This window comes from Lygodium microphyllum, chromosome 27 (assembly GCF_053477565.2).
Source record: "Lygodium microphyllum isolate KBCC chromosome 27, Lygodium_microphyllum_v1.1.10, whole genome shotgun sequence".
NCBI lineage: Eukaryota > Viridiplantae > Streptophyta > Polypodiopsida > Schizaeales > Lygodiaceae > Lygodium > Lygodium microphyllum.
This window is the reverse complement of record NC_141161.1, coordinates 18,117,925-18,130,273: the sequence shown is the minus strand read 5'-3', so window position 1 is coordinate 18,130,273 and position 12,349 is coordinate 18,117,925. Positions and strand designations below refer to the sequence as shown.

The window sequence follows — 12,349 nt, the reverse complement described above, 5'->3', positions numbered from 1 at the left end:
TTGCTATGAAGTGGTTTTCTTTTTACATAAGGGCCATGTCACACCTGGAGTTGGGGGAACTGGAATGCCACTCCCCCCCCACTAACCTTGGGGACCGGGGTTGCGCCTGTGGGTTTGGGGGGGGGGGGGGGTTTACCTTAACCCAGAGCTTCCCTTGCTAGCTAGCTCAATGCTACTAGCATTGACCCTGGCTCTCACCTCTCCTTGGAGTTTGACAAGGGTGTTAGCACGCTGCATCAATGACACCAATGAAATTTTGTGCTTTAAAAAAAAAATTCAATTAAATCCTTTTTCTGAAGTTGTTATTAAACGTCCATGTCATCTCCTATTAGTTTCTATCTTTTTTAAGAGCGATAGTGCGAGACAGGAGAATGTGGCCTTGCCTGATAAATTACAACAGAATATTGAACATTTACTCCCTGACATTGAAACTGAAAGCACCTTCCCAAGTTCCCACTCGCCTGCCCAAACATTACAAATGCAAATTGTATCAAAATCTTCGTTGGGCTTTTTTCTGGTCTTCATTTTGTCTCTCGCTGACAAGGTCTTTTTCTCCTCTCTCTCTCTCTCTCTCTGCCTGTCTGTCTGTGGTAGGCTTGCTAAAAACCCACCTGGCTGATGCCTAAGGCCTTGGCTACATGGTGATGGTTTACAACTTACAACTGTGCCTGTACAGTCTATCAGGGCTGCAATTATTGTCCAAAGATGACGAGGAGGACGAAGTATGAGCAAAGAAAATCTGAACTCTTCTGTCTGTGTGCCTAAATCCAACATATTATGGATGAATCTGCAGAGGAGGAAATAAAGTCCCGGTCTCATGAGATACTCGATTCTCACTGGAGCTTTAACCCTAATGTTGCAGGTGCCTGCATATCTCTGTTGAGACAGGTCTCATGCCTGTGCCGTGAAGATGAATGGCTCAAGAAGACAGGTGAGGAGGAGCACTCAGGTTTCTGGTGGAAGTCCGGCCTCCGAAATGCCTTCCTGGCCGTGCTGATCCGCGTCTTCAACCTCTTCCAGGATTTGATTGGTGCCAATCCCACCTATCAGTACACTGCACATGACTTCTCCTCCCTGTCTGCAGAGCTCATTTGGTTTGCGAAGTTTCTAGAAGCACCCGGAGGCCTGCCACCACATTCTTCAGAGATTGCCTCCGCTAATCTGAAGAGGTGGGTGTCCTTACGAGAGGCAGGCAACTTGTCCGTCTGTGATGCCTTGCACGTTCTGTTTAGCACACTTTTGCCACCTCCTCGACAGGAAATGGGTCACCTGGGAGCTTGTCAGATTGATTATGCAAGGTTGCAATGGAGCGAACCAAAAAGGCCTCTAGGGGGACAGGATTTCCAAGGCGTGTACAGGCTGTGTGTGACGGGCTACGAAGGCCTGCAGTTTGCTGGCAAACTGGTATCGAATAACTTTGAGGAAATCAGGCTTCTGTTGCAGCTTACGCATCCCAACATTGTCAAGGTGCTTGGATGGTCTGATGGGGGCACACCTGGCCAGGCCATATTGATCATGGAACTCATGGACATGGACCTGCGTGCTTGGATTGACATGCAGCACCCTTCAAAAAGGGGTGACCAGTCTAGGTCTGTGGCAGAAACTAGGTTCAACTGGGGTTACCAGGCAGTGGCTCTGGATATTCTGATGCAAGTTGCTCAGGGAATGAGGTATGTGCACTCGTGCAGTGTCGCACATCGGGACTTGAAAGCCGCTAATCTTCTGGTGAAGCAGGATAGTCGGAATACTGGCTTTGTCACTGCCAAAGTGGCAGATTTTGGTGTGGCGAAGGAAACATCAAATAGGGAATTTGTGACTGCGAAGCAGGGCACGGGTGTCTGGAGGGCACCTGAAGTGCTCAAGGACATTGATGGTCAGAGCAGCTACTCGAACAAGGTGAAAAGACAAGCTTTACTGTCACATATTCTGGATTTTCTAAGCTAATGCTGTAGATGATGATGCTGCTTTTTTTGATTTGTAACTTTTATTTGGGAATCATCTGACACTCACCCCTTGGAAATCAGGTGGATGTGTGGAGCTTTGGGGTTATTGCATGGGAGGTGCTAACTGGGCGGGTGCCTAACCACAAGGCTCCTTTGGGATGGGGTGAAGAAGAAAGGAAGAAGTTTATCCACCCTTACTTAATGGGCTGCATTGAGAGGTGTTGGGAAGTAGATCCTGCCAAACGCCCAAGTTTTGACTCGATTTGCTGCACCCTTTGCCATGTCAAGGGGCTTATGCTTGCCAACAAGGGAGTCTATCATGCAAGTGCTGCTGCACTGTCTGGCGAGTCTATTCAGCACCTCAGAGCAGTGCATGAGAGGTTTGAAAACCGATTAGATGATTGGTGGATGAATCACCTTATGGAAAAGCTGAAGCCACGCAGGCCCATTGTCACCGCCCTTAACATACTGACTCAGGGCACGGATGTTCGCGACGTGCAAAATTTTCTTAACCAGTTACCTTTGGGTCAGCACTCCTTCCTCTTTTGTGATTGCTCCTTTCATCATAATCAGGCTGGACCAGACTTTCGAGATCATCCCAGCACATTCTCATCCTCCAGGTCGTCATCCTCGCATGGATCAGATACTCCTAGCAATGGAAGCAGTATGGATGATCCTGTGGCACAGGAACTCTGCAGCCCTGCTGCCCTTTATGTTGCTGCTCAATGGGCTGGCTCTTTTGCTTCCCTGCAGCTGCAGAAGCAGAAGTCACGAGCCAAGGTTACTAGCAATAACATCCTGTTCTTCTTCCACTCACTGGCGGTCTCTCTACACCGACGACATGGTCGAGCTACATGCCACAAAATCAAGCAAGACCTTCGATTTTATGAAAGCTGATTGTCAAGCCTCATGAAAATTGATTGCCAAGCCTCATGAAAATTGATTGCCAGACCTCATGACTCCTGTATAGAGTCTCTGATGTAGGGAACTGCTTCTTCCTTCTTTCAAATGCAGAAAGTCATAGAAACAATTCTTGAAAACCCTTTTTGTAGATCATGTGATTTAATCATCCATTAGTATCAGTTGCAAATACGGGATACTGCTTTGTTAAAGATATTTTAATCAAAATGGAATACATTTTGTTTACTCAAATAGCAAAACAAGTCCTAAATCACAATCGAATTATTTGTCTCTCAAGTTGGAAATTATCTGTCATCATAAGAATGAGAGTAAATTGGTAAACCAATTCAAATTAGTCCATATGCAAGCGAGGAACGAGTTTAGAAATTGGGTTTTTGAAGGTCTTATATAGGATAGCTAGCCAAGTTTGTTACAATTTGATGCATGTTGATGTTCTTAAGTGTTTTCGTGCAAATTGAAAACCCCTAGAAAAACATTAGATAGGTAGGATTTTTGTCAGCTTAGCTGTTTATGCGGCTGTTTGTTTTGTAGATGGATTTTTTATGTTTGTGTAGATGAGAAATTATTTTTGTCATTTTATTTGGATTTTTTGAGTGTGAAAACTTGATAGTCTTGGTCATAGGGATCATGGATTCATGAGTACTTCATATTGCACTTGTTAAATATATTGGACTCACGATTGTCTCTTGATTTTATCAATTACTTTTATGCCAAGGGTTGGTTGATGCATGTTTTGTACCATCACTAAGCACTAGCATGGCATGATATCCATTGCAGCTATATGTAGTAAATCTTAGCTGCATGCACACTTGAGAGAGCATCTTCATTATATACGCACAGTTCTTTGCATGCACGAGAGCTAGGATATTCTTATCTAAATAGGGAATGTTAGATGAGTTGGAAAGGTGGTTGGGTGAGTTTTGAGGGTCATGAAAGATGCATACAATTATGAGATGGATTGTCTACTTGGTCAACATCATGAGAATCATACATTGAACACATCACTAGGTCCAAGAGAGAGAGCACCCAAAATGTTAAAAATAAAATATTTTGTAGAACAATTACAGGGAGAGGTGAGAAAAAAATTAGAAATTAAAGAACCTACTACTTTTGAGGAAATAGTAATCATTTGGCATAGAAAAAGAAAGAAAAAATGAGAAAATAAAAAAGAGAGAACCATATAGAACATCTAACAATGAAAACAGATATAAAAACTAATAAGGGGATGGTCAAAATTATCATATTTTAGCAAGACAAAATGCTCAATTAGCTCCAGAGGTTGAGGATTAATTGTTAGGATAAATGCAAAACATGAGGTTAGGAGCTTTGAGAGGGAAGCCTTTAGGAAGAGGTAATGAGGGATTGATGGGACAAACTAATCAAGAAAACATGAGAGGAGGAAATGGAAGAGGATATTTTAGATGACCGCGAATTTGTTATTCATGTGGGGAGATAGGCCACACAAGCACAAATTGTCCATATCCACCAGGAGCAAGAGAGGATAAGTATTGTTTACCTCAAAATCTTCCCAATAGACAAAAGAATTACGGTATAGAAATAAAATACAATACTTCTTCTCAAACACCAAAGCCAATAGAAGAGAAAGGAAGGACCGCCATAAATTGTATCCTTGTTGAAAAAAGGGCGAGGAAACTAAAACTATAGATGTGATGCCAGCAAAAAAAAGGAGGAGAAGTGTAGAGAGAGTAGAACTTGAGACAGTTGGAGAGGAAAGAGAGAGAAACATAATAAAAGGTGGAAAGAATGAAGGCGAGAAAAAAAGAAAACCTAGAAAACATTATCATGCTTATGATATTCCATTATGGGAAGGGGAAAGTGACTATGAACTAAGAAATGATCTAATGGGAAGAAAAGAAGATATAACATTTGCTCAATTGATGGAGTTGCCTCATAGGATGAGAGGAAAACGGAAGAAATTAGTAAATTCAAGAGAGAGAGAAAAAACAAAAGGAACAATAGAAATATTGAGTGTTGAGGAGTTACTTGATATTTGTCTTGTGGTTTATGCCTGGTATAAAAATCGTAATATAGGAGAGACATATATTGATGGAAGAGCACAAGTCATCATGATAACACAAACATGTGTAGAACAATTTGGACTTTGAATTATTATAGGATCTGGATTTTGGATCACGCTTGCAAATCATACTAAAGTGAAATGTACAGGAATAATCCAAAAATTGGAAGTTAAGGTGTATGAAGTAGCTATGAAAATAACTTGTCATATTACGCCAGCAAGTTTGGTTGCTTTTCCACTCATCCTAGGTAGACCTTGGCTTAGGAAGGCAAGTGCAATACAAGATTGGGGGAGAGGAATCATAACGATTTATGACCATAGAGGAATAGAAAAAAAGTTTGATATGGCCTCAAGAAAGGAACTAGTAAATGGAGATGATTGTTGAAAAATAAGAAGAGGAAAGTGATAGTTCTGAGGAAGAAGAAAGTGGGGATGAAAGTTCAGAAAGTGACTCAGACCTAGAGGTTTCATCAATAATAATAGAGAAAGAGAAGGAAAAAAATAAAAAAGTCCTCAAACATTAGAGAGAAGTCAAGAACACATGTTAACATTCATTAATTTCAAGAGTACTTGGAAATTTTGAAAAACATAGATTTCATCCTTCATCTAAAGAAAAAGGAATTTTGTTTTTGCTAAAGGATGAAGAATTATCATCTGAAGAAGGACTTTCAAAGGAAGAAACAAATAGAGTTCAAGTTATGAATGCAAAAATAGAAGAAGATCAGGAGAGCATAATGATTGGAGAATATGAAAAAGGGAAACTAGAGCAATTAGAGAGATTGATGGAAAACGACCTTAAGTTTCATTTGAAAAAAGAGAGTTGTTGGGGAAAATGTTGAGTCTTGGCCTAGCTAAAGGAGAGAAAACCTATAACTCTCCTTAAAAGATTTGTGTCATTTACCAATTGTGGCAACAGTGTATAGCTTGTCAAAATTATAAAGGGTTTTGGTAGTAAATACCTCCTAAACTTTCTACAAGAAAATATTACACTAATCGTTACCAATTCAATTTCAATATATGTTCTTTCTACTTACAACTTCACTCAACTTGCAAAATAGACAGGTCTCATGTATTGATAATTCTTTCCTTGTTGCATAAGGATTGCTCCAATAGCATCTTCTCCTATAGATGGATTCACATAAAAATCCATTTTCCAATTAGGTGCTTGGATTGATTATGCATGGTTTACCGTTTCCTTAACTTGTTGAAATACTTCCTCAGTCTTTGCTATCCACTCTAAAGGATCCTTCTTAGCTACCATCTACAATGGATAGAGAAACCGAGATGCCAAAGGTATGGATCTTGATAGACATCTTACCTTATGAATGAAATTTATAAGCTCTTTTGTATTTGCAGGTGATACTAAGGCAACCAGAGATTTCACATTTTCAGGATCAGGCTCAATTCCATTTTCTAAAACCACATGACCAAGAAGTTTCACTTTTAGTTGAACTATCTTGCATTTTTTGCAATTTAATTGGCAACCATAACTATCTATTCTTTCAAACACTTTATCTAGCTTTTCACAATATTCAAGTCTTATACTATGTACACAAACATCATCAATGAACTCTCTTACAAACTTCCTTAGGAAAGGAGCTAGCACTTTGTTTACCCTCCCTTGATACCAAGCCGGTTTTCTTTGGTGCTATAACTATTGTGCTTACCCATTCAGAATGTTCAACAAGATAAATATATCCTAATTGTAACAACTTTTCAATATTTTCTTTCAAAACAGACATTTATTCTAAAGTAAAGGTTTTAGTTTTTGATAAACTGGCTCGGCATCTTCCTTGAGTTCAATTTTTAGCCCTTCCCCTCGCATACCTCTAATTTTTGTGAAGAAGAAGTTAAACCAAAAATTGAAAACTCATTTTTGATATACTTCAATGGATCATATTGGAAAGCACATCAAGCGTCATCAGGAGGGATTGTAGTTTATGATCCAGATGGAAAGTTGGTAAAGAAAGAAACTATTAAACTTGAGGCAATCAATAATAATGAAGCTGTATATGCAACATTGCAACCATCTATCTTACTTTGTCAAAGGATGGGAATTCAAAGATTGAGGATTAGAGGTGATGCTCTACTTTTAGTAAAGTAAATTCTTGAAGTCTGGCAAATCAAGAATCCCAAACTTAAGAGAATGTGTTATAGAATCCGAAGAGATTTAAATCAACTTGAGGCTTGGAGTTTGCAACACATACCCAAGGAAGAGAATCAGGTTGCTCATAATGTAGCCCAAGAAGCAATCTGGTATTTTACTATTAAAGTAGATTTTCCTTTGTATAGAGGAAGAGAAACCCTGGAATTGGAAGAAGAAATTCTCTTAACTAGGAGAGTCCCATCCAATGTTCCCAAAGACAAGAAATATGGGTTTTTGAGAAGAACTGGAAGGTATAAATTAGTGAATGATATTCTTTGTGCCAAGGGAGTGGATTTGATTTTAGGAAGAGTACCTTGGAAGGAGGAAATATATCATATTCCTGAAAATAATCACAAGGGAGCATGTGGAAGACATTATTTCTACAAAAAATCTTAATTTTTTAAAACTAAAGGATATATGTGGCCAAGTGTGCATAAAGATGTCAATCACTAGTGGAAATCATGTCATGAATGTTAGAGAACGAGTGATAGAAATATTAAAATAAAAAACGAAAAAAATTTCTTGCTTATAATATTTTTGAAAAATGGAAAATAGATGCAATTGGTCCATTACCACATACATTAAGAGGAAATATATACATTTTGACTGCAGGTGATTACCTTTCTTGTTGGGCGGAAGCTAAAGTAGTTAAAAATATCAAAGCCATTGATGTGGGTAAATTCATATATGAGGACATATGCTACAAGTTTGGCACACCTTTCGAGATTCTGCATAATGATTTCAAAGGAGAGTTGATTGATTATCTTTGTGAGAAAATGAAAATAACAAAATGGTTTGCATCATCATATTATCCTCAATGTAATGGTCTAAATGAGATTCCAAATGAAATGGGGAGGACCATTTAAGGTCACTAAAATATATAAAAAATGGGACTTATGCATTAGAAGATTTAGATGGAAAGGCACATAAACAAATAATCAATGGATATAGATTAAATAAGTATTTCTCAAGGTTGATGACAATTCAACTGGAAGAGTGGTCAGAACAAAAATATGTAGGATAAAAGAACGAGGAAACTGAATGGATGATAGACATAGCATCACTTTGTGAAAGCAATTGCTGCACATGAATGCTTGTATACTACGAGAAGGTCTAAATATAGCAAGTGTTTTTGCGTAAACTAAAAACACCTAGAAAAACATTAGATAGGTAGGATTTTTGTTAGCTTGGATGTTTGTGCGACTATTTGTTTTGTTGTTTTGTAGCTAGATTTTTTGTGTTTGTCTAGATTAAAAACTATTATTGTCATTTTATTTGAAATTTTTGAGTGTGAAAACTTGATAGCCTTGGTCGATATTGGTGTTTTCTTGGACAGATTGGAGCAGGACCTTAATGGTAGCTATTGAACATGTTAAAACAGATGTATCTTATTGCCAATATTTTTGCACATCACATGGATTATGGGTTCATGAGCACTTCATATTGCACTTGTTAGATACATGGCAATTGGGGGTTGTCTCCTGATTTCATCAATTACTTCCATGCCAAGGGTTGGTTGATGCATGTTTTGCACCATCATTGAGCACTAGCACGACATGATGGCCGTTGGAGCTATATGTAGTAAATCTTAGATACATGCACACTTGAGAGAGCATCTTCATTGTGCACACATAGTTCTTTGCATGCACAAGAGTTGGGATATTCATCACCTAAATAAGAACCATTGGATGAGTGGGAAAGGTGGTTGGGTGAGTTTTGAGGGTCATGAAGGATGCATACAATTATGAGATGGGCTGTCTACTTGTTCAACATTATGAGGACCATATTTTCATCGAGTGATTGTGAGATTTTGGGTGGGTGGAGTAGAGTACAACATTTCTTTCCTTGCTAAGAGATGAGAGGTGAGGTTAAGGATTTAATCTAATCAAACAATTGTGTTTGCATCTTGCATAATGCATGAGTACTTCTAGTGAGGATAGGCATTATATTTTCAGTGCACCCATCTTTTCGTGTGTATTACATGGACTGTGTGATTACACATCAATGGTCTCGACTTTGCACCTTTTCAAGACATTAGTGATTGAGCATGGAGTTCAATTTCAAAGCATGTTTTCAGATAGAACACATTGCATGGTATCAAGACATGAAGAAGTGCTTTGCTCGATGTTGATGAACCAATAAAGCTTTGCAAGGGTCCATCGTCTTGAAGACATATTATATTAATAATTAAGGCCATTTCAACATGCTTTCGAGGAGGTTGAATAAACAAATTGGGGATTTTGTCAAAAATACGAAGTTGAGATATGTTAAAAATGAGAATTTTAACAATTATGGTGCACCCTCTAATGACTTTGGACAACATATGAAGGCAACACACACATATATAAAGGTGATACTTTGGTGGATAAATCAAGGATAAGTTAGATGGACTCATAAACCATATATTAGTCATATTATGAACTTTCAAGAGAAACCATATTACACTTGACAACTTTGGTTGTCTGTAAAAAAATAGTAGATTATGGGTTGCTCTACGATTTTTTCAAGAGACTTGAGTAAGAAAGACTTACAATAAATGGATGATGAGGATTGGTGGCTTCACCCAAAACTATACTTATTATCTAGAATCATCTCGTTAAATATTGAGGTGGTAGCTTGTGCAAAAATTTGGAGAAGGAAATAAAGAAGCACTGAGTGCAATGGAAGTTTTGAAGAAAGAGCATGTGCATTGAAAGTAAATTGTGCTATGAAGATCAAAGGGAAAAGCATTGTGAAAATTGCAAACAGTATGGGGATCAAAGAAAGTGGAATATGATTTAGGTAGTTGTACATTGATAGCTGCCAATTAGAGCATAGGAGGGGTCTGAACTCATGAAGTAATCAAACAATAGGAAGGGGCTCCACTAGAGCAGGACGTGGAGGAGCATAGTATAATAATCACAGACTAGTTTCTATTGATAGCTATGAGCCACATACATCATATCATGATTCCAATATTCATTCATCTCAAGAGAAAGATGATGAGAAGGGTTTGGCGTGTCCACTTTGCAGGGGCAAAGTTTATGAATGGAAGGTAATTGCTACGGCTAGGGAGCATCTATTTGCTCGACCTTCTGATGTAGATCCATCTCGGGAGAGAGAATGGAGGCATTTGGAACGACGAATTGATGTGGGTGGTATTCTAAGCTCCATTCGCTCTGCAATGCCACATGCAACTATTGTAGGAGATTATGTTATTGAGGATAACTTGATGTCAATAAAAATGCAGAATATTTTAGGTGACATCACTTTTTTTTTGGAAAAGCCCTAAGGCTTTTACCAAAAGGATCTTTAAAGAAAAGCAATAATGATTTTGATAAAGGTTGAAACACAAAAGAAAAGGCCTCATGGCTTTTAAAAAAGCAAAAAGTAATGAAAAGCAATTAATCTTTTTGTGTTTGAAGAGAAAAACCTATGTAAAGGAGAGTAATAAATAGATAGAGACCCTTCTAATTAAAATTGTTTTCTTTCCTAGTGAGGGGAGGAGGGTCACACCCAAGTGTTTGGAGAAATTTGTGTATTCCCTGCAAGCTTAATGTACAAACCTCCAAGTGTCACCACAACCAAAATTTAAGGCATGAGATTTTTGTGTGAAGATTTCTTCAAATGGATTTTGTTTTTTGAGGTTGTAGATGCTATAGTTTTTTGTGCAATTTTAAATAAGTTTGTGGTCATCAAATGTTATGGTGTTGACTTCCTTGTCATCTCATTTTTGGGTTGTGTGAGAGAGTTATCATCGATCACCGCTCACGAAACAATGTGCTTACTTTATTTATTAGCACACTAATTTAGAAAAATTTGAGAGAGTGAAAAACAATGATAGCTATCATTAAGAAGAAAAAATGCATATTTGTGTTAAAAGACACATCAAAGTCAACTAATGATGTTTAATTGCTTTCTCTGAACAAATTCAAGTACCCCCCAAAAAAGAAAACTTGTATTCTCTCAAGGGTTGCAAAACTTTGAAAACTTCTTTCACACTTTTCAAAATGTTAATGCTTATTTGCTTCTTGTGGAGGAGATGATTCTTTGATTGTTTTTGGGTCTTTTTCTTCTCATTTTAATTGAATCTTTTTGTCTTGCTCCTTAGATAGGGAGTATAGTTTTCAAGTTGCATAATCACATTTTGTTCATAAAACTCAAGTGGACGTGGCTTTCAAATTACACGAAATAAGGGCCACTAATCGTGGAAGATTAAAGCTTTCAAAGCTTGAAATTAAACTTATTTAATGTTTTTACAGGGTTGAATCACTTTTCTTTCGGCAAACATTTTCGATGTGCCATAGTGTAAAGGCACACAGAGAGAGAGAGAGAGAGAGAGAGAGAGAGAGAGAGAGAGAGAGTATATTAAGTATATTGGTGTGTAAATCAGATGTTGTATGCGTATGTAGCGAGCGCCGGAAGGTCCCCAAGAACAAAGAACTCTACTTTAAGCTCAAAATACAAGAGAATAGACTTGCACGACATGAGGCAAAAAGACCAATTGGGTACAATCCCCCCCCATGCCTTGTGTGAGCGCTCCACAAAGCATGTATTTATAAATTTATTCGTCTCAAAGCTCAAAAATAGCCCAATTTTACAATTAGCATGCTTTATCTTTTGTGTTTGCTTTTGTCCAAATAAAGAATAAAGCAATTGGGCGGCCCAAGAGTCGGGCAGTACCCAAATACAATGTCCAATAATGAATATTTAAACCGTGCACCCATGCGCATACAAAATAATAGATATATGTCAAGTGCTTCAATAAATAAGTGCGCCTAAATAAATATTAGTGCCACGCCTTTAATAATAAGACATGCACCCATAAAAAATGATAATTTCTTCTAAGTAACTTGAATACACGCTATCACCCAGTGCTTTCCAATGCCACTGCCACGTGCTCTACACATCAACTGAAGCATTCACAATTGTTAGAAAATAATAAAATTAAACGAACAAAAGTGAATACCTAGCAGCCTTTAGCTACAAAGTAAATAAATAGGTTGGAACTTTATCCTAACCTTAATTTAATATGAGTGCACACTCAAAACTCATAAACGTCCATTAATTTAAATATGTATTTTGCAGAATCACCCGCTATGAAATCACCCACTTGCACATTAAATTAACGTGACACCCGAAAATGACAAGTGTCCCTGTTAACTTCTCGCGCAAGGAATCCACCTTGTGTATAAGCCCCTGCAAATAAATATAGTTTTATGGAATCCACTGCAACACCTCACAGAATCCACCATGGAATAAAAACGCATGGAATCCACCGTGGTCTCACGGAATCCACCGTGGAATATGCCTCTTGGCATC

General features: G+C 38.1%; 1 protein-coding gene across 1 annotated transcript; it reads left to right on the top strand.

Moving 5' to 3' along the window:
- Nucleotides 1-461: 461 nt before the first annotated feature.
- On the top strand, nt 462-3,062 carry LOC148012106 (uncharacterized). The gene is made up of 2 exons (XM_087669600.1): nt 462-1,896; nt 2,025-3,062. Exons 1-2 carry the CDS (start codon nt 778-780, stop codon nt 2,838-2,840), a joined length of 1,935 nt encoding a protein of 644 aa, XP_087525726.1. The 5' UTR covers nt 462-777; the 3' UTR covers nt 2,841-3,062.
- The last annotated feature ends 9,287 nt before the right edge of the window (nt 3,063-12,349 follow it).

What these genes read in the sequence shown, in the direction of transcription:
- LOC148012106 (XM_087669600.1), top strand. Translation starts at nt 778, where the DNA reads ATGGATGAATCTGCAGAGGAGGAAATAAAGTCCCGGTCTCATGAGATA. An exon ending in AGAGCAGCTACTCGAACAAG is followed by an intron (nt 1,897 to 2,024) that starts GTGAAAAGACAA and finishes CTTGGAAATCAG; the next exon opens with GTGGATGTGTGGAGCTTTGG.